The 27,212-nt window shown below is 49.0% G+C and overlaps 2 protein-coding genes across 3 annotated transcripts in view; one reads left to right on the top strand and one right to left on the bottom strand.

Annotated features, from left to right (window-relative positions):
* VSX2 (visual system homeobox 2) overlaps positions 1 to 27,042 on the top strand; it is a 355,352-nt gene extending 328,310 nt beyond the window's left edge. The window contains exon 5 of the mRNA XM_073638179.1: positions 26,284 to 27,042. Coding sequence (XP_073494280.1) covers positions 26,284 to 26,645 — 362 coding nt within the window. The 3' untranslated portion in view covers positions 26,646 to 27,042. The remainder of the gene's footprint in view (positions 1 to 26,283) is intronic.
* Positions 25,002 to 27,212, bottom strand: part of ABCD4 (ATP binding cassette subfamily D member 4) — a 99,125-nt gene continuing 96,914 nt past the window's right edge. For both annotated transcript variants that reach the window (XM_073638170.1, XM_073638171.1), the window contains exon 19: positions 25,002 to 27,044. In XM_073638170.1, the coding sequence (XP_073494271.1) occupies positions 26,976 to 27,044 (69 nt within the window). In that variant the 3' untranslated portion in view covers positions 25,002 to 26,975. The remainder of the gene's footprint in view (positions 27,045 to 27,212) is intronic.

The raw sequence follows: 27,212 nt of genomic DNA, 5'->3' as shown, positions 1-27,212 counted from the left end.
ATAAGGCCACGACCCCGCTATCGCTATAAGGCCACGGCCCCGCTATCCCTATAAGGCCACGGCCCCGCTATCACTATAAGGCCACGACCCCGCTATCGCTATAAGGCCACGACCCCGCTATCACTATAAGGCCACGGCCCCGCTATCACTATAAGGCCACGGCCCCGCTATCACTATAAGACCACGGCCCCGCTATCACTATAACGCCACGACCCCGCTATCAGTATAAGGCCACGACCCCGCTATCGCTATAAGGCCACGACCCCGCTATCGCTATAAGGCCACCGCCCCGCTATCGCTATAAGGCCACGGCCCCGCTATCAGTATAAGGCCACGGCCCCGCTATCACTATAAGACCACGGCCCCGCTATCAGTATAAGGCTACAGTCCCACTATCACTATAAGGCCACGGCCCCACTATCAGTATAAGGCCACGGCCCCGCTATCGCTATAAGGCCACGGCCCCACTATCACTATAAGGCCACGGCCCCGCTATCGCTATAAGGCCACGGCCCCGCTATCAGTATAAGGCCACGGCCCCGCTATCACTATAAGACCACGGCCCCGCTATCAGTATAAGGCTACAGTCCCACTATCACTATAAGGCCACGGCCCCACTATCAGTATAAGGCCACGGCCCCGCTATCGCTATAAGGCCACGGCCCCACTATCACTATAAGGCCACGGCCCCACAATCAGTATAAGGCCACGGCCCCACTATCACTATAAGGCCACGGCCCCACTATCAGTATAAGGACACGGCCCCGCTATCACTATAAGACCACGGCCCCGCTATCAGTATAAGGCTACAGTCCCACTATCACTATAAGGCCACGGCCCCACTATCAGTATAAGGCCACGGCCCCACTATCACTATAGTGCCATGACCCCACTATCACTATAAGGCCACGGCCCCACTATCACTATAAGGCCATGGTCCCACTATCACTATGAGGCCACGGCCCCACTATCACTATAAGGCCACGGCCCCACTATCGCTATAAGGCCACGGCCCCGGTATCAGTGTAAGGTCACGACCCCGCTATCGCTATAAGGCCACGGCCCAACTATCACTATAAGGCCACGGCCCCACTATCAGTATAAGGCAACGGCCCCACTATCACTATAAGGCCACGGCCCCACTATCACTATAAGGCCACGGCCCCACTATCAGTATAAGGCCACGGCCCCACTATCAGTATAAGGCCACGACCCCGCTATCACTATAAGGCCACGGCCCCGCTATCGCTATAAGGCCACGACCCCGCTATCGCTATAAGGCCACGACCCCGCTATCACTATAAGGCCACAGCCCTACTATCACTATAAGGCCACAGCCCCACTATCACTATAAGGCCACGACCCCACTATCACTATAAGGCCACGACCCCGCTATCACTATAAGGCCACGGCCCTACTATCACTATAAGGCCACAGCCCCACTATCACTATAAGGCCACGACCCTGCTATCGCTATAAGGCCACGACCCCGCTATCGCTATAAGGCCACGACCCCGCTATCGCTATAAGGCCACGACCCCGCTATCACTATAAGGCCACGGCCCCGCTATCACTATAAGGCCACGACCCCGCTATCACTATAAGGCCACAGTCCCACTATCACTATAAGGCCACGACCCCGCTATCGCTATAAGGCCACGACCCCGCTATCGCTATAAGGCCACGACCCCGCTATCGCTATAAGGCCACGGCCCCGCTATCACTATAAGGCCACGACCCCGCTATCGCTATAAGGCCACGACCCCGCTATCACTATAAGGCCACGGCCCCGCTATCACTATAAGGCCACGACCCCGCTATCACTATAAGGCCACGGCCCCGCTATCACTATAAGGCCACGACCCCGCTATCACTATAAGGCCACGGCCCCGCTATCACTATAAGGCCACGGCCCCGCTATCACTATAAGACCACGGCCCCGCTATCACTATAAGGCCACGACCCCGCTATCAGTATAAGGCCACGACCCCGCTATCGCTATAAGGCCACGACCCCGCTATCGCTATAAGGCCACGGCCCCGCTATCGCTATAAGGCCACGGCCCCGCTATCGCTATAAGGCCACGGCCCCGCTATAAGGCCACGACCCTGCTATCGCTATAAGGCCACGGCCCCGCTATCGCTATAAGGCCACGACCCCGCTATCGCTATAAGGCCACGACCCCGCTATCGCTATAAGGCCATGGCCCCGCTATCCCTATAAGGCCACGGCCCCGCTATCACTATAAGGCCACGACCCCGCTATCGCTATAAGGCCACGACCCCGCTATCGCTATAAGGCCACGGCCCCGCTATCACTATAAGGCCACGGCCCCGCTATCACTATAAGACCACGGCCCCGCTATCACTATAACTCCACGACCCCGCTATCAGTATAAGGCCACGACCCCGCTATCGCTATAAGGCCACCGCCCCGCTATCGCTATAAGGCCACGGCCCCGCTATCAGTATAAGGCCACGGTCCCACTATCACTATAAGACCACGGCCCCGCTATCAGTATAAGGCCACGGCCCCGCTATCGCTATAAGGCCACGGCCCCACTATCACTATAAGGCCACGGCCCCACTATCAGTATAAGGCCACGGCCCCACTATCAGTATAAGGCCACGGCCCCGCTATCACTATAAGACCACGGCCCCGCTATCAGTATAAGGCTACAGTCCCACTATCACTATAAGGCCACGGCCCCACTATCAGTATAAGGCCACGGCCCCACTATCAGTATAAGGCCACGGCCCCGCTATCACTATAAGACCACGGCCCCGCTATCAGTATAAGGCCACAGCCCCACTATCACTATAAGGCCACGGCCCCACTATCAGTATAAGGACACGGCCCCGCTATCACTATAAGACCACGGCCCCGCTATCAGTATAAGGCTACAGTCCCACTATCACTATAAGGCCACGGCCCCACTATCAGTATAAGGCCACGGCCCCACTATCACTATAGTGCCATGACCCCACTATCACTATAAGGCCACGGCCCCACTATCACTATAAGGCCATGGTCCCACTATCACTATGAGGCCACGGCCCCACTATCACTATAAGGCCACGGCCCCACTATCGCTATAAGGCCACGGCCCTGGTATCAGTATAAGGCCACGGCCCCACTATCAGTATAAGGCCACGGCCCCGCTATCACTATAAGACCACGGCCCCGCTATCAGTATAAGGCTACAGTCCCACTATCACTATAAGGCCACGGCCCCACTATCAGTATAAGGCCACGGCCCCACTATCACTATAGTGCCATGACCCCACTATCACTATAAGGCCACGGCCCCACTATCACTATAAGGCCATGGTCCCACTATCACTATGAGGCCACGGCCCCACTATCACTATAAGGCCACGGCCCCACTATCACTATAAGGCCACGGCCCCACTATCAGTATAAGGCAACGGCCCCACTATCACTATAAGGCCACGGCCCCACTATCACTATAAGGCCACGGCCCCACTATCAGTATAAGGCCACGGCCCCACTATCAGTATAAGGCCACGGCCCCGCTATCACTATAAGACCACGGCCCCGCTATCAGTATAAGGCTACAGTCCCACTATCACTATAAGGCCACGGCCCCACTATCAGTATAAGGCCACGGCCCCACTATCAGTATAAGGCCACGGCCCCGCTATCACTATAAGACCACGGCCCCGCTATCAGTATAAGGCCACAGCCCCACTATCACTATAAGGCCACGGCCCCACTATCAGTATAAGGCCACGGCCCCGCTATCACTATAAGACCACGGCCCCGCTATCAGTATAAGGCTACAGTCCCACTATCACTATAAGGCCGCGGCCCCACTATCAGTATAAGGCCACGGCCCCGCTATCACTATAAGACCACGGCCCCGCTATCAGTATAAGGCCACAGCCCCACTATCACTATAAGGCCACGGCCCCACTATCAGTATAAGGCTACAGTCCCACTATCACTATAAGGCAACGGCCCCACTATCAGTATAAGGCCACGGCCCCACTATCAGTATAAGGCTACAGTCCCACTATCACTATAAGGCCACGGCCCCACTATCACTATAAGGCCACGGTCCCACTATCACTATAAGGCCACGGCTCCACTATCACTATAAGGCCACGGCCCCACTATCACTATAAGGCCACGGTCCCACTATCAGTATTCGGTCAGTATTTTTTCTCAGGAGTGGGAACCAAAACCAGGTGAGGAACAATCAGAGAAAAGGTAGAATAGAAACAAGTCACCAATTCTGCATTTATCACCCACTACTGGTTTTGGCTCCCACTCCTGAGAAAAGATCCTGAACGAATACTGACCAAATACAGATAGTGGGGCCGTGGTCTTAGGCCACGTCCGCACGGTCAGTATTTTACATCAGTATTTGTAAGCTAAAGCCAGAAGTGGTGACGAGTTTCTATTATACTTTTCATCTGATTGTTCAACTCCTGGTGTTGATTTACAAATACGGATGTAAAATACTGACCAAATACTGAGCATGTGAACATGGCCAAATAGGGAGTATTATCCCTAGAGGAGTACAACCTCCAGCATCCAGTTTAATATGACAGTGTACCGCAATAACATTTTACCAATGAAAGTAGCAGAGCAGGACCACAAAAACACCTCTATCAGATGAACGTCTGGCCAGAGAGTCCTGGCTGCCAGCACTGGAGGAGACAGCAACTAAAACGTGCAAAGGACGAGATCTGTCATGTTGCAGATTTTAGCTAAACAGTAGACATAAAAATTAAGGGTCCGTTTTAATAATAATTTTTCTTCTGTTCTACAGCAGCACAATAATGCGGGATTCTGCCCCTTGTACATGAAACTCTAATTAACAAAGGCCCCCCGAGCCACAGGATGTCATGCATGGACTGACTGCTGGTTCACCTCTTGTAGGCGTCCCTATTACACTGGATTTCCCGGATTCGACGGGGTGTATACCGCGAAACCTTCTCAATAAGTCAATCTATTTCTCTGAATTCTCCTGAGTTCTAGCTCTACATACCGTCCTGACGTGGATTACAAGTGGATTCCGCCAAAACTCACACCAAAACCCACTTGAAATACACTTCTTAATGATTTAAATTGGAAATCCACATACTGTTCATACAGATAGTCTTGGTCCACATGAGGTTTTGAAAACCTTACTTCCATGATGGGGATTCCTTATTGAATCTGCTCCAAACTTTCCACTGAAATAAAAAAGCTAACAAAACTAATAACTAAAAACAAAAACCCCTTCGACAGAACTGAAAATCTCATAACAAAAGCTTAAAAACCCCCAGAGTGAAGGTGCCCTACATGGGTCAATGAGCTCTCGGATGAAGTGTCATTAGTCCTGGTGACCATCGTACTCCAGGTCCCAGCGGCTCCTTTTCTGATCCTGTGCACAACGCAGTAGCTCTGAGTGAAGGGTCATCCATAAGAACTAGTGTAAGTGAAGTTCCTTATTTAATGTAACAATGCTACTCACTTGGGAGCGATATGAGATATCATAGCTACCATTTCTATTTAAAGTCACGCTGGTTTATTTCAGTCTTCATAAACCACATCACAGAGAAATACAACATAAAGCAAAAAGTCCATACAATTGTGCTGGTTAGCCTGCCTTAGAGTCCAGTTTCTTAGTCATGTAGCAAAGGCACTCAATCCGGATCTACAGACTTCCATACACACCAACATGCGTGAGACAAACAGGTCTCAATTTACAAAGTGCACCACACCCAGGGGTGGAGATATGGCAAGCAGCAGTCTCTCCCAACTCTTCAGCTGCTCACAATCAACCTGTCATGGCTGATTAACTCCTTCTAGTCCTACACGTACTAAAGCATTACTCCAAGTTTATCTCCCATCCACTAGGTGTCCTACAGCCTCCTTACATATCTTCCCCCTCTGCCTAAAGCTGTGACATGGGATTCTCGAGAGGGCATTGGCATTATCATGCAACTCCTGGCTCTATGTTCCCCATGGAAGCAGAAATTCTGCAGGGCTCCAAACCAGCGGGCAACACAAGCATTTTTCCCTTTTTCTCCCTTATCCACCTGACTGGGGCATGGTATGACACTAATTTAAATTTTCGCCCTAAGAGATAGTATCGCAATGTGTCCACTGCCCACTTTATGGCCAGGCATTCCTTTTCTACAATGGAATAATTTTTCTCACATGCCGACAGTTTCCTACTCCGGTAGATAACAGGATGCTACTCTCTGTGTATCTCTTGAGAAAGGACCACTCCTAATCCAACTTCTGAGGCGTCCGTTTGGAGTACAAATTCCTACTTAAAGACCGGGGCAACCATGACCGGCTGCTTACATATAGCTACTTTCAGTTCTTGAAAGGCGGTCTCAGCCTCTGACATCCATTTGGCTATGACTGATTTTGTCCCCTTAAGGAGGTCGGTCAGGGGTGCAGCCACCATGGCAAAATTGAACCTCCTGTAGTACCTCACAATTCCTAGAAAGGCCCTAACTAGCTTTTTTGAAAGTGGTTTCAGCCAGTTCCGGATTGCATCCACTTTATTAATCTGGGGTTTGATTTAGACTCTACCTACTACATATCCAAGGTATTTGGCTTCCTCTTTCCCCATTGTCATGAAAACAACACCCACTCTTGGGTCAGACCTTGCAGCTCTCTGGCGCCCCCTTATCCTGCTGGTCAAACACGGTATTGACAGAGGATAAGCACGGGTGCAGCTGCTCTCATTTATGTCGACTATTGCGGCACGTGATGTGACAGGACGTATATATACCACCAGTTCCTTCCAGGAACGTATATATACCTCCGACCAGCCACCCTCAAACCACAATATCACATAAATACTGGTATACTGCCACCACCGATCGCTTAACAGGTGGATCGGGTACCTGGTAGGTAACGTGAATTAGCGGGTGAGGAACGTGTTTGCTCGACATAGGACAAGAAGAAAGAAACTGGTAAATAATTAATGATTTACTCCCAAAAGGTGGGCAGTGTTTACAAAATATATACAAGATATTATAAAGGAGACAATTTACATGTATGCATAAACAGTTATTAAAATAAAAGGGATAAGTGATAGCAAAACCTGCTTCACAAGGTGATGGTCTCAGATTCTGTGGGAGGGACGGCTCCCCGGAAATTAGAGGTGATTCTTCTTACGCCGCGTGAAGTGCGTGCGTTCGACGTCCCTGAGAAGAATGACCTGAAAATGGCCGATTTGCTTTTTAGTAAGCAGCCAAAACTCTGGGGAACACCCCTTATTTACCTTACAAGGGGGGCTCGGCTTTGCGAGCCCACCCAGCTGCAGAAGACCTAACAGATCCTTCAGATTCCATATCTTGGTGTGGGGGGGTCCCACATCCAAGAGGGAGACATCATCTTGACCGTCACCAATATTCATGAAGATAGATATTAAATATGAAACCTCTATGACGCTCAGAAGCTCAGAATCCATTATCTCAGTTCCCGGTCATTCCTCAGTTATGCAAGTTATACTATTGTAATGGGAAAAAGGTGAGCATTCAAAAAACGTGGTTCCGATGTTTCTGTCAGACCTGTGCGTGATTAAAATTGGCATAAAACGTTTGTACAATTAAACAATGGGATTTTTTGGAGGGATTTTCCGGTTTGTACTAGCGCTTGCCCTGGACTGAGGTTTTATGGCGGGTCATAAAAATTCCTGGTTTGGGGAAAAGCAAAAGTGAGTTCTGTGTCTTCACTTACAAACAGATAGGGGGTGGGTTTTTTTTTTCCTTTTTTAAAACATCTCTCATTTTTAAAAACTCGGGCAAAAATACCTTTTGCCTGACACCTCCCCCTTTTTGACTGCGCTATGGAGGTAGGACCTTCTGGTACTCCTCCAAGCGTATGTCTGGAGGCTCCCCTCGCCGGGACAACCCATCGGCATTGCCATGCTCGCTGCCCTTGCGGTGTTGAACAGTAAAGTCGTACTGCTGGAGGGTGAGGCTCCAGCGTAACAACCTTCCGTTGGCACCTGACATGGTGTGCAGCCAACTCAGGGGGTTGTGGTCAGTCACGACAGTGAAGGGGCGCCCGTACAAGTAAGGCTGTAAGCGGTTGAGGGCCCATACAATGGCCGGGCACTCCTTCTCTATGGTGGAATAGGCCACTTCCCTCGGCAGCAGTTTCCGGCTTAGGTACAACACGGGGTGTTCTTGGTTCCCCGAGTCGACCTGGCTGAGTACAGCACCGAGGCCAAATTCACTGGCGTCGGTCTGTACTAAGAGTGGCCATGTGCCGTCGACCGCCTTTAGTACAGGAGAGCTGCTCAGGGCAGTCTTCAAAGCCCTAAAGGCCACCTCGCATTCATCCGTCCATTTGACGGAATGGGGTAGGCTCTTCCTGGTGAGGTCTGTCAAGGGCTTCGCAAGGCTACTATAGTCCTGCACAAAGCGTCTATAGTACCCTGCGGTGCCCAAGAAGGACTGCACCTGCTTCTTGGTCCTGGGGGTGGGCCAGGACACGATAGCGTCCACCTTCCCAGGCTCTGGCTTCAGAGTACCCCCACCTACCCGGTGCCCCAGGTAGTGGACCTCGTTCATGCCCATCTGGCACTTTCCCGGCTTGATGGTCAAGCCCGCCTGGTGAATGCGCCCGAGCACCTGCTGCAGATGCTCGAGGTGATCCTCCCAGGTGGGACTGAAGATGGCAATGTCATCCAGGTACGCTACTGCGTACCTCTCCAGTCCCTGGAGCAGGTGGTTGACCATTCGCTGGAACGTGGCAGGGGCATTTTTCATGCCGAAGGGCATGACCGTGGATTCATACAATCCGAAGGGGGTGATAAAGGCGGACTTCTCCTGAGCCCCGGGGCTCAAGGGAATCTGCCAATATCCCCGACTCAAATCCATAATGGAGAGATAGCTCGCGCTGGCTAACCGCTCCAGCAGCTCCTCAATGCGTGGCATTGGTTGTGCGTCAGAGGCGGTGATAGCGTTGAGCCCCCTGTAGTCCACACAGAACCGGGTGGTCCGGTCCTTCTTAGGCACCAGGACTACAGGTGAGGCCCACGCGCTCTTGGACCGCTTAATCACCCCCAACTGCAGCATCTCCTCGACCTCCTGGCGCATGACATGCTGCACCTCGTCGGAGATTCGATAGGCTGTCCGCCGGAGTGGGGCATGATTCCCGGTGTCCACTTCATGGGCCGCCACTTCAGTCCTGCCAGGCAGGTTGGTGAACACTGCTTGGAAGGGTTTCAGCACTGCTTGCATCTGAGACCTCTGGTCTGCGGATAGCAAGTCGCTTAGCTCTACATCCTCTAGGGACCCGCTGGCCTTCGCTTGGGCGAGCATGTCCAAGAGGGGGTCATCCTCCCCATCCTCGGGCAGGTTGCAGACCGGTAGGACGCAGGTTCCACGTTCTTGATGAGCCTTCATCATATTAACGTGAAACGCCTTCCGCCTACCCCGCTCGTGGTCAAGTGTGATCACGTAGGTGACCGGGTTGAGCTGTTGGTGAATGACGTACGGGCCTTCCCAGGCCGCCTGAAGCTTGTCCTTTGGTACGGGGACCAGCACCCACACCTTCTGACCCACCTGGTAGGTCCGCTCTCGGGCGTTCTGGTCGTACCAATGCTTCTGGTCAGCCTGGGCTTGCGCCATGTTGTCATGCACCAACTGCGTCAAGGTCTGCATCTTGTCACGGAAGCGCATGACATACTCCACGATGGACACTCCTGGGGAGCTCGGCTCTTCTTCCCAGAATTCCCTTATCAACCCAAGGGGTCCTCGGACACGCCTGCCATACAGGAGCTCAAAGGGGGAGAACCCCGTCGAGGCCTGTGGAACCTCTCTGTAAGCAAATAGCAGGTGTGGGAGGGAACGCTCCCAGTCGCGACCCTGGGTCTCAACCAGCATTTTTAACATCTGTTTGAGGGTACCGTTGAATCGCTCACACAAACCATTGGTCTGTGGGTGATACGCACTCGATACCAGATGCTGCACCTGCATTTTCTTACATAGGGCCTCCATTAAGCGTGACATGAACTGAGTCCCCTGGTCGGTAAGCATCTCCCTGGGAAATCCTACTCGCGAAAAGATGGCCAAGAGGGCGTCCGCCACCTTATCCGCCCTAATTGAGGACAGGGCTACTGCCTCCGGATACCGGGTAGCGTAGTCTACCACGGTAAGGATGAATCGTTTTCCAGAGCTGCTGGGTATGGCCAGAGGTCCCACAATGTCCACAGCAATCCTCTGGAAAGGCTCCTCTATCACTGGCAAAGAGATCAGGGGGGCTTTGGGGGCCGGCCCTGACTTTCCCACTCTTTGACACGTGGTACAGGAGCGACAGTAGTTCACCACATCTGTCCTCATTTTGGGCCAATAAAAGTGATGAGACAGCCGGGCCTTGGTTTTGCTAACCCCCAAGTGTCCAGCGAGTGGAATTTCATGGGCGATCCGCAACAACTCGTCCCTGAATTGGTAGGGGACGACCAGCTGTCTTTCCCTCAGCCACTCCTGTTGGGGTGTACAGGGAACTGTCTCCCGGTACAACCTCCCTTGGTCCCAGAATACCCTCTCCTTATCCGACTCGGAGGTGGGTTTCTCCGCGAGGCTCCTTAACGTCTCCAGACTATCATCTGAGTGCAGAGCTGCCTGAAACTCCTGGCTGGAGGAAGCCAGAAGTGAGGTTAAGGCCACGTCCTCACTGGGACCCTCTGGGACCGGCTCTGGGTCCATACCTGATTCAGTTATTCCTCTGTTCGAGGGGGGTCCAGAAGGCAGGGCGTTACTTGCATTCTGGGCACTCTGACTGCGGGTAACAGCGGCTATATAGGCCGTCTCCCCGGGGAATAACACCGTCTCATTAGCCTGAGAGGCCATGAGAACTACTTCTCCATCATCCTCCATTACCTCAGGCACAGTGCTACGTATGCGGCAGCTACCATCAGCCAGGTCACCTTCTGTTGTGACACTGGTCACTGGCACAGCACCACCTGCTTCATGGTCCTCGTGCCTCTCCCCATTACCCTTGGCACTGACATTTGCTCCTGCTAGGGGATCCTCAGCAACATCACCCCGCAGAGTGACATGGCTGAGTTCTCCTGCACCTTCCAATACAACAACATCATCATCATCATCATCATCACCATCATCATGTAAAGCATTGACATTCACATTATTAGCATTAACCTTACCAACCGTATCAGATCGGGGAGGGGTGTCAGGGACATAATAAGCAAACATCCTCCCCAAATCAGTTCCCAACAAAACATTTGCAGGTAGGTTTTTGGATACTCCCACTTCCTTCACCCCACTCCCCGCACCCCAATCAATAAAAACCCGGGCCATGGGCAAGGGGCATCGGACGCCCCCAATCCCAGTGACAGTCAGGGTCTTTCCTGGAATAAGCGCTTCAGGGGACACCAGTTCAGGTCGGATGAGGGTTCGTTCGGCCCCAGTGTCCTTGAGGCCTACAGTGAGAGTGTCCCCCACCCTGACAGACTGAAAGTTTTCACAGGCCCTCCCAACCGGCCCACCCACCAAAAGAACTGAAGCATTAGGCCCTGGGGCCTTGGATGGGGGGTTCTTCCTCTGCTTCTCTGGGCAAGTGGCGCTGAGATGACCAGTCTGGTTGCAGGAATAACACCTGCGGGCATCGGATGCAGGCAGGGCCTTGGCAACGGGAAAAAGGCCTCCGGAAGGTCGGCTGGCAGGGGCAGGGATGGTGGTTGATGGCTTACCCCCTTTCCAGCTGGCGACGACCGGCTTCCGCACCTCTGGTCTCCGGTTGGCCTCGTAGGTGTCTGCGATCTGCGCTGCTTTATTGGCATCTGGTGGCTCCCGATCCATCACGAACTGCCGTACCTCAGTCGGACACAGATGCAGGAACTGGTCTTTCACCATCAGGTCCTTTAGCTGCTCAAAGGTGGTCGCTGACAGTCCTTGGATCCACTGCTCAAAGTTGATTCTGAGCCCGTCTACCACATCACGGTAGGTGTCCTGTGGTCCACGCTGGAGGGTTCTGAATTTTTTCCGGTAAACCTCCGGAGTCAGCTGGTACTTTTTTATCAGGGCCTGCTTGACGGCCTCATAGTCTCCATCCTGCTCTCGAGGGAGGGAAGCAAACACCTCCAAAGCTTTTCCTCGGAGCCCTGGAGTCAAATATCTTGCCCATTGGTCCATGGGCAGCTGATACTGCCTGCAGGCCTTTTCAAAGCCTCGCAGAAATGTGTCCAAGTCCCCATCCTTTTCCATCACAGGGAAGTGCTCAGGACGAGGTTTAAAGCAGCTGGCACTGTTGGACTCACGGGTCTGCGTAGAGGGCGACTCCTTCTGAATCCGGGCTAGCTCCAGCTGGTGTTGTCGGTCAGCTTGTCGCTCAGCAGCCTCTCGGTCAGCTTGTCGCTCAGCCCGCTCCTGGAATTTCAGGATCAGCTCCAGTCGTCCATCATGATTGTCTGTGGCGAGCTCCTCCAAGGCCATCTGCAGGTGGGGGTCCACACTACCCTGGTTGCGGGTATGGCTGGCAATCACTGGTTGGACCCCTGCAGCAGCGCCATCCGGGCCTTGGCTGGCCGCCCCCTCATCAGGGCTCTGCTGTCGGACGGGCTCTGCAGCACCTTGTAACAGTTCAGAAATCATTTGTTCTTTGCTTTTGCCGTGGGGGTCAATGCCTTTGGTTATACATATTCCAGTAAGAGTGTCCTTTTTCTGCTGGTGATACCAGGACTCCCCAACTACGACCATGATCACCAAAATAAAAATAGAAAAGAAAAAGCGAAGAAGGGTAGGGGTAACTGCTACACATACAGTATTGTCTCAGATCTAATAAACACTAAGTTCGATCTTCAAAACTTTTGTGCAAGTTTTTAGTGAGAGGAATGATTGCTCAAACCAGATCACTAATGTCCTATGATCCCACCGCTTGCCACCAATTTGTCATGAAAACAACACCCACTCTTGGGTCAGACCTTGCAGCTCTCTGGCGCCCCCTTATCCTGCTGGTCAAACACGGTATTGACAGAGGATAAGCACGGGTGCAGCTGCTCTCATTTATGTCGACTATTGCGGCACGTGATGTGACAGGACGTATATATACCACCAGTTCCTTCCAGGAACGTATATATACCTCCGACCAGCCACCCTCAAACCACAATATCACATAAATACTGGTATACTGCCACCACCGATCGCTTAACAGGTGGATCGGGTACCTGGTAGGTAACGTGAATTAGCGGGTGAGGAACGTGTTTGCTCGACATAGGACAAGAAGAAAGAAACTGGTAAATAATTAATGATTTACTCCCAAAAGGTGGGCAGTGTTTACAAAATATATACAAGATATTATAAAGGAGACAATTTACATGTATGCATAAACAGTTATTAAAATAAAAGGGATAAGTGATAGCAAAACCTGCTTCACAAGGTGATGGTCTCAGATTCTGTGGGAGGGACGGCTCCCCGGAAATTAGAGGTGATTCTTCTTACGCCGCGTGAAGTGCGTGCGTTCGACGTCCCTGAGAAGAATGACCTGAAAATGGCCGATTTGCTTTTTAGTAAGCAGCCAAAACTCTGGGGAACACCCCTTATTTACCTTACAAGGGGGGCTCGGCTTTGCGAGCCCACCCAGCTGCAGAAGACCTAACAGATCCTTCAGATTCCATATCTTGGTGTGGGGGGGTCCCACATCCAAGAGGGAGACATCATCTTGACCGTCACCAATATTCATGAAGATAGATATTAAATATGAAACCTCTATGACGCTCAGAAGCTCAGAATCCATTATCTCAGTTCCCGGTCATTCCTCAGTTATGCAAGTTATACTATTGTAATGGGAAAAAGGTGAGCATTCAAAAAACGTGGTTCCGATGTTTCTGTCAGACCTGTGCGTGATTAAAATTGGCATAAAACGTTTGTACAATTAAACAATGGGATTTTTTGGAGGGATTTTCCGGTTTGTACTAGCGCTTGCCCTGGACTGAGGTTTTATGGCGGGCCATAAAAATTCCTGGTTTGGGGAAAAGCAAAAGTGAGTTCTGTGTCTTCACTTACAAACAGATAGGGGGTGGGGTTTTTTTTTCCTTTTTTAAAACATCTCTCATTTTTAAAAACTCGGGCAAAAATACCTTTTGCCTGACACCCATGGAGAATTTTTATTTATTTATAGAGAGCACTGCCTTCCTGTGATCATCTAACACTGCCTGGACCATTCCCAGATGACTCCCCCAATCTGGGCTGAAGATTACGATATTGTCAAGGTATGACGCAGCGTAATTCTTATGGAGCATGATGATACGGTCCATGGCCCTCTGGAAGGTGGCTGGAGCGCTATGCATTTCAAACGACATCCAGACATATTGGAAGCAACCATCGGCATAGAGAAAGTTGCCTTCTCTTTGGCTTCCTGTGACATGGGGACTTGCCAATGTCCCTTTGTTAGATCCAAGGTGGTTATGTAACTTGCTGACCCAAGTCTCTCAATCAGCTCATTGACACGCGGCATTGGATGAGTCGAACATGGAGACTTTGTTCTGCTTCCGATAATCATTACAGAATCTCCATTCTTCACCGGGTTTTGGATCAAGGACAATCAGGTTACACCACCCGCTCTTATATTCCTCAATGACTCTGAGATACAGCATATGATTCACTTCCTTGGAGATCAGTTCTCGGCAGGCTTCTGGAATTCAGTAGGGCTTTATATATACCTGCACATGTGGTTCCATCAGAACCTCGTGTTCTATAACATCAGTACACCCCGGCAAATCTGAGAACAGGTCCTGATTTTGCTGCAGCAATAATCCGACATTGCTGTTTTTGGGCCTTTGACAGTGTCTTAGGTATTGTGACATCTTCAATGTGCCCTTCTGGCTTAACAAGCAAACATGGAGTTTCAACGGGTCCCTTTCTTGCCATGCGTTGATGGGTAGCGGCAAGAGAGGATTTCAGAAGCGAGAGGTGGGAGCAGTTAACTGGTAAGTGGGAGAGGACTTGCAATACCTTAGGATTTCCCAGTGACAACCGGGCCAATAGAACCTCTGCTTAGCCACCCAAGACATGAGAATGAGTCCTAGCCAATACCCTCTGTCTATAGGGTCCTGGTACCAACAATTGCTCCACTATTTACTATCTGACCTTAGTACAATAAGTCCCCACTCATAAAATAAGGAAATCTGGTGTCGGTCCCTGGTTCCTGTGTTATGCCATTGAAGGCTTCTTTAGCGTTAGGTCCCTATATTGGGAGACCCAAAATTTCCACTGGTCACCCCTATATAAGGGATGTTGGCCTCCATGGAGACTACCTCATCTCCCACCATTATACAGAAGGGAATCCAGGCAGGCTCTGGGGTTGGTGAGACTTCTTTAGGGTCAACCTGTCTCTTATCCGAGCAATCAAGGTCTCCACCCCTCCCCCACAAGTCCCAAAACAACACAAAATCCCAGACTGTGATAATTGGGTGCAATAAATCCTGGACCACGCCAACCTCATGGGACTCAGTATCTCGGGCCATCTCAATGACCACTTTGGCCACCGGATAGTCTTTAGCATTCCCATGAATGTAGCGGACGCCCACTTTCTTCCCAGGGATCAACTGGAGAGGGAGTGTGGCCCTCACGAGAGTCACAAAACTTCCTGAGTCTAGTAGTCCAGTCATTTGCAGACCATTCACTTTTATATGACAAGCTTGGTGCCCCTTGCTAGGTGGACAGTCCAAACTGCAAACTGAATATGCATAGAATGAAAACAGGCGTCCCATGCTACAGTCCAGTTGCACGGTGGTCAGGGGACTATGGGCAGCTATATGACCTAGGCCGTGACATCTTCAGAAAATTACACTCCCCGATGAGACCCTTGGCATGACCTCCACTGCCCCCTTTTGGATGCCCCACCACCCTTTTTAGCCTTTTTTCCCTTGATGGAACCCCCAGTATGGAGTGGGTTGCCTCCCCAAGGAACAGTTGACCCCGATACTCTTTGACCAGTCTGACCAAGTCATCAGTGTTCCAGGGATCTCCCTGGGCAACCCAAGTCTGCATCAGGCTCGGACGGGAGTGCACAAATCAGTCCGTTACAACTCGCTCAACCATCTGCACTGAAGTAGAGGACTCTGGCTGCAACCACTTTTGGACAAGGTGCAGCAGATAAAAGATTTGAGAGTGAGAGGGCTTGTCACGGTGATATGCCCAGAGGTGGACCCGTTTGTGCCCTGACAGACATGGTCACCCCCAAGTGCACCAAAATTTCCACTTTAAACTTCTCATATTCTTTGGCGTTCTGTAACGCTAAATCATAGTAGGCCTTTTGTGGATCCCCCATTAAGTATGGCACCAGGACTTACGCCCACTGCTCTAGTGGGAGTTTCTCCCTTTCGGTGATCCTTTCAAAAATGGTTAAAAAGGCCTCTATGTTGTCTCCCGGGATCATTCTCTGCAAGGCTCTCCTCAATGCCTTCCGGATAGAAAAATCATCAGCTGACCTTGGAGTCAGAGCTGCCGCCGTGCAATGAACCGCCTCTGAGTAATTCAATCTGCTGTTGTCAGTTCTGTTGCTGGAGCCGTTGTATAAACTGCTTATTTGTCTCTTGTTGTGCCAGGAGTTGCTGCAGCTGTTGCTGCTGGGCTTGCACCAGGTGTTTAATCAGGTCTTCCGTGCTGTCTGACATTGGTGCCTGACTTATAGCCGTCTTCACCTAAGACATGCAGTACTTCTGTAGCAGTCCTTGGGAACGCTGCTCACATTCTCCACCAAATGTAACAATACTACTCACTTGAGAGCAATGTGAAGTATCACAGGACCGTTTCTATCAGTCCTTATAAACTACATCACAGGGAAACAAAGTTTCAAATCCATACAATAGTTCTGATTAGCCCAACTGGCTTAGAGTCCAGTTTCTTAGTCCGTTAGCAAAGGCACTCAATCCAGGAGAGCTGCACACTTCCATACACACTGATGTGTGAGACAAATAGGTCTCATTTTACCAAAGTGAACCACACCCAAGGGTGGAGATATGGTGAGCAGCAGTCTCTCCCAACTATTCAGCTGCTCACAATCAACATGTCATGGCCGATTAACCCCTTCTAGTCCTATATGTACTAAAGCATTACTTCTAGTTTATCTCCATTCCACTAGGTGTCCTACAGCCTCCTTACACAAGACCAGGGGTGGGGAACCTTATTTCTGCCAAGGGCCTTTTGGATATTTATACCATCTTTCCTTCGGGGGCAGTACAAATCGCGTGCTAACTCCTCCCACAATGTATGTCCTGATGCTGACACTGGTTTCAGGACATATATCTTTCACTGCGTGTGCCTCAGCACGCAGTAGTGATCGCTGTGTGTGCGTGCTCACAGAGCAAGAATAAATTAAAGAGCTAGCGGCCGTCAAATTCAGCTGCCGGCCCAAGCACTGCGGTCCCCGAGAATCTGCCTGGGGGTCGGATAAAAGGTCATCGAGGGCCGTGAATAGCCCGTGGGCCAGAGGTTCCCCACCCCTGCACTAAGGTAATTAAGACATTCTCATGCACCATCTTCAGACTACGATCCTGTTATCATAATGCTGGAAAAAGTAGGACATTGTCTTAGGCCTTGACATAAATTCCCTTGACATATCCTCCTTTGCCGCAGTGCTTCTTAGGCCTTGTGTCAGCAGTCACAGTTCCTTGGGCTTTATTGCACTTTTAACTCCTATAGTGAGAGATCATGAACCTTAAGTGTCGCCACCAGGCAGAGTTGCTCAGTAAGTTCACACTGATTTCACACTTGTTAATACCTTAGATAAGGAAATGAAGTGGAACCAAGCCTCTGGACCTTGCTAACCATAGATGCATCTCATCCATGTTGGGCGCTCACCAGGAGGAGTAGACACTTTGGGGACAAGGAGCCTTCAGAGCCATACAATAGGCCATTTCCCCATGGAACATCAGATCCTGAACAAAGCTGTCAACGTCGAACTACATAATATTAAGCAAATCAGAACCGTTCTGAGGAAGGGTCATGGCAAAGATAGAATTGATCCTAACCCTTCCACCTACTGTAGCTTCTTCAACATTATTGCTGACCAAGTCAATTTCTAACAAGAAGAATGTCCATTAAATCAGAGATCTCTGAAGGGTTCCCAGTATGTGGTGAGTGCTCACATTGACCTCATGGGTATAAGCTTAATCAGGTTGACAAACCCTTGGCAAAGTCTTCCTTTCTCATTCCATGGAGTTCAGGTTGGCCTACACTTTCATACCTCAGGCCATGGTAATAACCATAACACTGTTCTGGCTGAGGAAATTGTGCTTTTTCGAACTCATAATAGGTTACTGCAGAACCACCAAGTGTGCCACGGTCTCCATGCAAGGAAGATGGCCGGTCCTATGATAATTTTGGAAATACGGGGGTCAGTGGGCGCTCTTGTCTTCTGGCTCGTCTGTCTTTCGATATGGACCAGGGTTCATCCCACTGAATGCCCGTGCTCTTTTCTCATGGGCAGAACACTAAAACAGAGGGTGAGGGTAAAACAGTGTAGCAATACTTTATTGAACCACCAAACAGACAATAACATATAGAACAGTCCCAGCGTATACCCAAGATGATGAAAGTTACAGAGCCTCACCCTTCCGCTGGCCCACCGAGATTAGAACAGCTGCGACTTTGAGGTTTCCAGGCCAACTACCACAACCAGTGGCACCCCACTTTGCGGGCATCCACAGAGAGGAGGTAGCGGCAAGATTAGGAAGCTGACAGTCCAAGGAGGCACGTAGCCAGGAGACCTCACTGTCCTAAACTGGATTTCTTCAAGACGTCTCTGAGGATTCAGCAATGGTTAATGGAGCAGATCTGTGTTCTTCCAGCTGGGGTCGTGATCGCTAAGCTGACATCCTGTAGAGTCACTTGGAACAGAGGCAGAGACCCCTTTATATAGTTCACAACTGTCCTTTAAGTCAACATTCATAAGTCAAGAAGGGATGATGATATTAACTCGCATTTCTGGAGTATTCACAGCTTATCCCCCCAATGTTGACTTGCAAACATTGAAGGATAAAAAATAAACACTCAAACAATGCAAGTCAACAAACTGCATGGCCTGGTATAATGTGTAATTAACATATTAGCAAACATTACTGTTCAATGAACCTGCGCCCCTGTCTTGGAAAGATAACAGTGCAATAAACTGTAGGAGCTGATATAAATGGGAAATAACAGCCAATCATAAATTTACAAATATCAAGTCAACCTACAAGAAGAGTTAACATCCAGACTCATGAATAATACACACGTGGTCAAAATTGTTGGTACCCCTCGTTTAATGAAAGAAAAACCCACAATGGTCACAGAAATAACTTGAATCTGACAAAAGTAATAATAAATTAAAAATCTATGAAAATGAAGAAATGAAGGTCAGACATTGCTTTTCTGCTTCCACAGAATTAAAAAAAAAATGAAACTCATGAAATCGGCCTGGACAGAAATGATGGTACTCGACTTAATATTTTGTTGAACCTTTTGAGGCAATCACTGCAATCAAACGATTCATGTAACTGTCAATGAGACTTCTGCGCCTCTCGATAGGTATTTTGGCCGACTCCTCATGAGCAAACTGCTCCAGTTGTCTCGTGTTTAAAGGTGGTCTTTTCCAGACGGCATGTTTCAGCTCTTTCCAAAGATGCTCAATAGGATTTAGGTCAGGGCTCATAGAAGCCACTTCAGAATAGTCCACTGTTTTCCTCTTAGCCATTCTTGGGTGTTTTTAGCTGTGTGTTTTGGGTCATTATCCGGTTGCAAGACCCATAACCTGAGCCCAAGCTTTCTGACACCGGGCATCACATTTCTCTCTAGAATCCCTTGATAGTCTTGAGATTTCATTGTACCCTGCACAGATTCAAGACACCCTGTGCCAGATGCAGCAGAGCAGCCCCAGAACATAACAGAGCCTCCACCATGTTTCACAGTAGGGACAGTGTTCTTTTCTTGATATGCTTCATTTTTCCATCTGTGAACATAGAGCTGATGTGCCTTGCCAAAAACTTCCATTTTTATCTCATCTGTCCATAGTACATTCTCCCAGAAGAATGTGTGGCTTGTCAACATGTAGTTTGGCAAATTCCAGTCTGGCTTTTTTATGATTTTTTTCAACAACGGTGTTCTCCTTGGTCGTCTCCCATGAAGTCCACTTTGGATCAAACAATGACGGATGGTGCGATCTGACACTGATGTTCCTTGAGCTTGAAGTTCACCTTTAATCTCTTTAGAAGTTATCCTGGGCTCTTTTGTTACCATTCGTATTATCCGTCTCTTTGATTTGTCATCAATTTTCCTCCTGCGGCCACGTCCAGGGAGGTTGACTACAGTCCCATGGATCTTAAATTTCTGAATAATATATGCAACTGTAGTCACAGGAACATCAAGCTGCTTGGAGATGGTCTTATAACCTTTACCTTTAACATGCTTGTCTATAAATTTCTTTCTAATCTCCTAAGACAACTCTTTCCTTTGCTTCCTCTGGTCCATGTTGAGTGTGGTACACACCATGTCACCAAACAGCACAGTGAGTATCTGTAGCCCTATATACAGGCCCACTGACTGATTACAAGATTGTAGACACCTGTGATGCTAATTAGTGGACACAACTTGATTGAATATGTCCCTTTTGTCACATTATTTTCAGGGGTCCCATCATTTCTGTCCAGGCCTATTTCATGAGTTTAATTTTTTTTCAATTCTGTGGAAGCAGAAAAGCAATGTCTGAGTTTCATTTCTTCATTTTCATAGATTTTTAATTTATTATTACTTTTGTCAGATTCAAGTTATTTCTGTGACCATTGTGGGTTTTTCTTTCATTAAACGAGGGGAACCAACAACTTTGACCACGTGAGTAGTTATGTCTCTGGGCCTACTGAATTCATGTCTGGCATAATTAAGAAATGCTGTGTCGTCACAAAAATCTAGAGCAGGGGTCTCAAACTCAGCCAGGTAAATGGGCCACACATAGAAAAAATTTGAATATGAAGGGCCGCATTCTTTGCGGTAGAAGATTACGTTTTCAGTGATACCATAATTTTTCTATGACTTTTTGAACTATTTTTTTTGCGTGTTTTTTACTCTTTTTAATGGTGTTTATCATATGGGTAATGGTACAGTTCTCTTTTATTTCAATTTTTACATAAAACAGCATTTTTAGTGGCCACATATTATTCCATTATTTTTCATTCTTTGTTTTAATTTTTTTTTTAAATATTTTACTTTTATTTGACTCCCAATCAGCCCCATACAGTAATCTAGTTTTACAATTATCATATAGTTATTCTGGCCCCCATCATGTAATAAGGTCTTCAATCCTGTTATAATGTCCCCTGTCCTGTAATAAAGTCCTTAATCCTATAATAATGTCCCTCAGCCTGTTATAATGTCCCCATTCCTGGAATAATGTCCCTTCCTGTAATGATGTCCCTCAGCCTGTAATAATGTAACCCGTCCTGTAATAATGTCCCCGTGTAATAACATCCCCATCCTGTAATAATGTCCCTTACCCTGTAGTAATGTCCCCAAACATGTAACAATGTCCCTCACCCTTCTAATAATGTCATTCAGCCTGTAAAAACGTCTCCAATCCTGTAATAATGCCCCCCATCCTCTAGTAATGTCCCTATCCTAGTCCCATCTTATAGTATTGTCCCATCCTGTAATAATGTCCCCATCCTCTAGTAATATCCACATCCTGTTCCCATCTTATAGGAATGTCCCCATCCTGATTCCCTTCTAGTAACACTGTCCCTATCCTGGTCCCATCTTATAGTAATTTCCCCATCCTGGTCGCATCCTGTAGTAATGTCCCCATTCTGGTCCCTTTTTTTGTAACAATGTCCCCATCTTTATCAAATCTAATAGGAATGTCCAATCCTGCAGTAATGTCCCCATCTTGTAGTAATGTCCTTATCCGGGTTCCATCCTGTAGTAATGTCCCCATCCTGGTCCCATCTTAAAGTAATGTCCCCATCTTGTAGTAATGTGCCCATCTTGGTCCCCATCTTATAGTAATATCGCATCCTGGTCCTATCCTGTAGTAATATTCCCATCCTGGTCCCCTTCTTGTAACACTGTCCCTATCCTGGTCCCATCTTATAGTAATGTCCCCATCCTTGTCCCATCTTATAGTAATTTACCCATCCTGGTCGCATCCTGTAGTAATGTCCCCATTCTAGTCCCTTTTTTTGTAACAATGTCCCCATCTTGGTCAAATATAATAGTAATGTCCAATGCTGTAGTAATGTCCCCATCTTGTAGTAATGTCCCCATCCTGGTCCCATCTTATAGTAATGTCCCCATCCTGTACTAATGTGCCCATCTTGGTCCCCATCTTATAGTTATGTCCCCATCCTGTAGTAATATCCCCATCCTGGTCCCCTTCTTGTAACACTGTCCCTATCCTGGTCCCATATTATAGTAATGTCCCCATCCTGTAGTAATGGCCCCATCATGGTCCCCTTCTTGTAACAATGTCCCCATCCTAGTCCCATCTTATAGTAATGTCCCCATCCTGGTCTCATCTTATAGTAATGTCCCCTTCTTTTAATAATGTCCTCCATTCTGCTGCTCTTTGCATACACAAAAAATTTCTTCTCACCGCACCTCCCTCTTCCTCCTCCACAGCCAATGATGTCATGTGTGGCTGCGCCCCGCGACCTCAACTGCTGGCCTCTGATTGGCCAGTGGCTGGTATTGTGGTGCAGAAAGCTGGTGTTTGCGCCACAATACATCTCAATTGAATGTGTGTCAGAGGGCACACATTCATTTGAAAAAAACGATGTCGTCGGCGGGCCCCTGGATTGTCTCAGGGACCCGTGTGTTTGAGACCCCTGGTCTAGAGAGTTGTCTGATGAAGGTATGGCCATCTGCTCACAGACTGAATCCACCAATGCTGACAAAGGGCTTGATACCGAAAGCAATTAAAGAAAGCCAAAGTCAAATCAACCTTAAAAGGTCCAAATTTCAGTTAAAGGGTTTATCCATTACTAGACGTTCCCTGCTTAATCGATTCAGGGCCCTAATTAAAATAAGGTTGATACTCACCTCCTACAGCGGTGCCGTTCCAGCAATGGCGGCGCTGATGTTCTGGGGGAAGGTCACGAACGGATTGCAGCCAATCAGCGGCCACTCATCCATTGCAGTCTTATGTCCTCCCCAAAGGAATATTGAAAACCTGCAGGCAAAGAACCTTCGCACAATGGCTACAGCGAGCAAGTGCACAGGTCATGGGAACGGCGCAAGAAGAGAGCATACAGTTTTTTTTAACTGGGGTCGTGAATAAATTAGGCAAAGGCCATCTAGTAATAAAAAAACATTTTAAGTTTGCCATTTTTGGAACATCCTTATCACAAGAGCCATAATATAAAGGGTCCTGAAATGGTCTGCTAGATCAAGACCTACTGTCGTCGGAGCTGTGGTAAAATGAGACCTAGCCTTAGTTATGGTCAGCTCCTTATGAGCCTCTAAAAGCCTTCCACACAATTATCTATGCTTAAAGGTTGCACTCCTCCTGGCCAGAATTTCTACCAGAACAGGGAAGCTGCAAACCTTGTCATCAGTGGATCCAGACATTTAGATCGCCCTGCCACGGTCCTGCTGGAGCTACTGCTAAACGTCATTGCAAAAGGTCCCTCATTTATAATCTGTAGCTCGTCTTTGCACAACAGTGTCCTACTCTGACATGAAGGATGTCATCTCCACACCCTAGATCTGTCCTAAAGTCCACAGAGAAGGTTCAAAATCTATTAATTTGGTTTCCTTAAAGCAATAAAGGCTAAAGATAAAAAAAAATGACCTCAAGGATTACAGGAGCCACTAGTGTGGCCCACTGTGGTCAGACCCGATCCCCCTGATTCTACTAAATGAAGTCAGATCCCACTGTATCAGCTTGCAGCCTGTAGTATATAGGCTGAATATATTGGTGGCAACTTTTAAAGCGCAGCTGTCTGCAGGATTGTGCTCAGTAACCGCATACACTGTCAGGTGGGTGACATTACACTGAGCAATATGATATCTGGTGATGAAATCCGTCCTGTGGTTCTTGTATAATCTTTACTTTCAGTTTGGAGATAATGATATGGTCGTGCTCCGGAGCGGCCTGTGCGGGGCGCTCTATCTGGTGCTCCGGGGTGGCCTGTGGGTGGCACTCGAGCAGGTGCTCCAGGGTGGAACTCTAGCTGGTGCTCTGCTTACATATTCATCTGTATGATGTTATGACAGCTCACTGATCGGTCACTGACCACCCTCCTATTACCTCGCCCTGCATTACTAGATGTATTATGTAAAGTAGGAGGCCGGTCAGTGACCGATCAGGGAGCTGTCATAAGAGTATACAGATGAATATGTAAGCAGATGTTAATATAAATGCACCAAGCAATTATTAGAAAGGTAGAATACAGCAGTCAAAAATACCCAACCAGTATATGCAGAGAAAATAAACCACAACTGCATAATAATATAATCAGAGATGCAGATATGCATGAATAGAAAACGGCAAACGGTGCTAGTCATGCAGAGTTAGGAGACATGCTGTATATACTGACCGCACAGAGTCAAAGTGCATAAGAGCCAATCACAGACACCATAGCGGTACAAAGTATGAAGTTGCCATGTATCGGTGTATGTGATTTACTGAGCACAATCCTGCTGACAGCTGCGCTTTAAGCCATGAATTTGGCCATGAAGGCCCTTCCCCATGGGGTGTCTACATCGGACATAGCGGCACAAACCTCCCCCTGGTCAGACTAGTACTTCTAAGTGAGCGCATGATGTGGGCTCTAGATGTCCATTATAGGGTCAGGGGACTCTAGAGTTTAATTACATGAAAACTTCTACTTATCCACTGAACATATGGAAACATAGCCCAATATGGTGCTGCTCTACGGACTAACAAACTAGTGTTTATATGGGGAGTGCGAGTGTTCAAAGAAGAAGGGGCAAAAATGTCACCTCTAGAAACAGACCCCAAAAGACTGCAGCAGAGAAAGGTGGTCCTACAAAGTACTGACTCAGGGCGCGGAACAGAAACGCACAGAACAATGATCAGATTTATATTGTTAACATATTTAGAAGTTACACGTCACAGACATCTGCTACTTTGTGTCCGTGTCACATAAAATCCCAATAAAATACATTTAAGTTTGTGGGTGACACATGAAAAATGTGGAAAAGTTCACAGGGTATGAGGACTTTTTCAAGGCACTGTGTTGCTGTAATTACTGAAAGTAATGATCTCCAGAGTAATGTGCAGGAAGGTGGGCTGTCCTGTAGGGTGGGCCATGTATCCAGAAGCCTCTCGCTCCATTATATTAGACACACGGCGTTGTCTTGTCCATGGCCTCCGTATCCTCAGTCTTGGTGACGAGGTGGTGTCCTCCACAGCATCGTACAGGCAGCGATCCTCGTCCATGGCCTACAATCTGGGAATGTCTTGTTTCCAAGAGTTTATAATCTAATTAGTTCTAGCAAACCCTCCGAGTGGCGCATGTGAAGGAGGCACAATAATGTGGAGGACCCTGAGCCTGCTGCTACCCCGCAGACGTTATTAGGAGGTATCTTCTTCTGTCTACTAGAACACTGGACTCCTAGGGGGCCAAAGGAGTCATCACTAGTTATATCCAAAATTACAGGAGGACAAAAGCTAAAAATGGAAAGTTTTAGTTCACATGTGAGTGGTTACAGAATCCCATAAAAGTTTAGGAAGTCAGAGGGTCCGTAAGCCATCATGGATGTGCAGTCCCCTATTCCACAGGCTATGTGCTGGGCCTAGCAGAGTGGCCCCCACCAGGGGCTGTGACTACCAGAGTGGCCAACACTAGGGGATGTGTGCTGGGCCTAGCAGAGTGGCCCCCGCCAAGGGCTGTGACTACCAGAGTGGCCAACACTAGGGGATGTGTGCTGGGACTAGCAGAGTGGCCCCCAGCAGGGGTTGTGTGCTGGGACTAGGAAAGAGGCCCCCACCAGGGGCTGTGCGCTGGGACTTGCAGAGTAGTGGCCTCCACCAGGTGCTGTATGCTGGACTCGCAGAGTAGTGGCCACCACCAGGGGCTGTGCGCTGGGACTAGCAGAGTGGCCACCAACAGGGGCTGTGCTGGGACTCGCAGAGTGGCCACCAACAGGGGCTGTGTGCTGGGACTCGCAGAGTAGTGGCCTCCACCAGGGGCTGTGTGCTGGGACTCGCAGAGTAGTGGCCTCCACCAGGGGCTCAGATGGCTCCTACTGAAATGTAAAATCTGTTGGCTGCAGGCTCAATTCTGGACAACCATTTGTGTGTCTTCCACAAGTCTCCTAAATTCTTTTTTGTCTTTGCCATTTTCAGTTCACGATGACCTGTCAATGCCCAGACGATTTTCTAAACCCGAATACCAACAATTCTTTGCAGGAATGCACAAAAAGTCCTTGGAGGCGGCAGATGCAATCCCACAGCCGGAGAGGGAGCTACCAGCAATATCCAACCAGCCAGAAAGCAGCGAGAGGAAAGAAGCTGATCCGCCGAGCTCCATCTCTGAGGAGGAACTGAGAGAGAACAGCATTGCTGCCCTGCGAGCGCGCGCTCAAGAGCACAGCGCCAAAGTCCTGCAGAGCACGAACTGTGAGACTCCTGCCAGAAAGCAGGACGCAGGCGAAGAAGGTGGCGAGGAAGCACAGTCACAGGGAGACAAATGCCAAGCTTCCTTGTGAAGGACTGGGAAGGATCTGTGTCCTCGTGGTAGCATGCATGCGGTGGGCAGCAGAGCGCACTTCTGTGCAGGAAGGGGAGAGGTGTAAATATTGTACAGAGACATTCCCATAGGTCTGACCTGCAGTAAAATAAAGCTGGATGTAAATAGTGACGCGCTGTCTGCACAGCACATGGTACAGTCACAGGGGTCTGGTCTGTGAGGAGGGGGCAATGGAAGCACAAACAGCTAATGCCCATTAATGCACAGATGTATGGTGAACGCTGCACATGCTACGGACTCGAGGGCCACAGACAGTCCACAGCTCCTCTCGTCAGCACTCTCCTGCGCTCTACGGTCTCATTACACGATTCAAGTCCCATAGTCCATCCGGTCCGAGCTTTAACTCCAGGTCATGAAACTGCAGAAAGAAGAACAGCAATCACAAGCGCTCCCCAAGATGCCCGCACTAATAATACTGCCTGCACCCACACAAATAAGAGCCAGCGCTCCCCAGGATGCCCGCACTAATAATACTGCCTGCACTCACACAAATAAGTGCCAGCGCTCCCCAAGATGCCCGCACTAA

The sequence above is a fragment of the Phyllobates terribilis genome, unplaced genomic scaffold (assembly GCF_046119375.1).
Source record: "Phyllobates terribilis strain yellow unplaced genomic scaffold, ASM4611937v1 Scaffold_7__3_contigs__length_470593459, whole genome shotgun sequence".
Classification (NCBI taxonomy): Eukaryota; Metazoa; Chordata; class Amphibia; order Anura; family Dendrobatidae; genus Phyllobates; species Phyllobates terribilis.
This window is presented reverse-complemented; position numbering and strand designations above follow the sequence as displayed.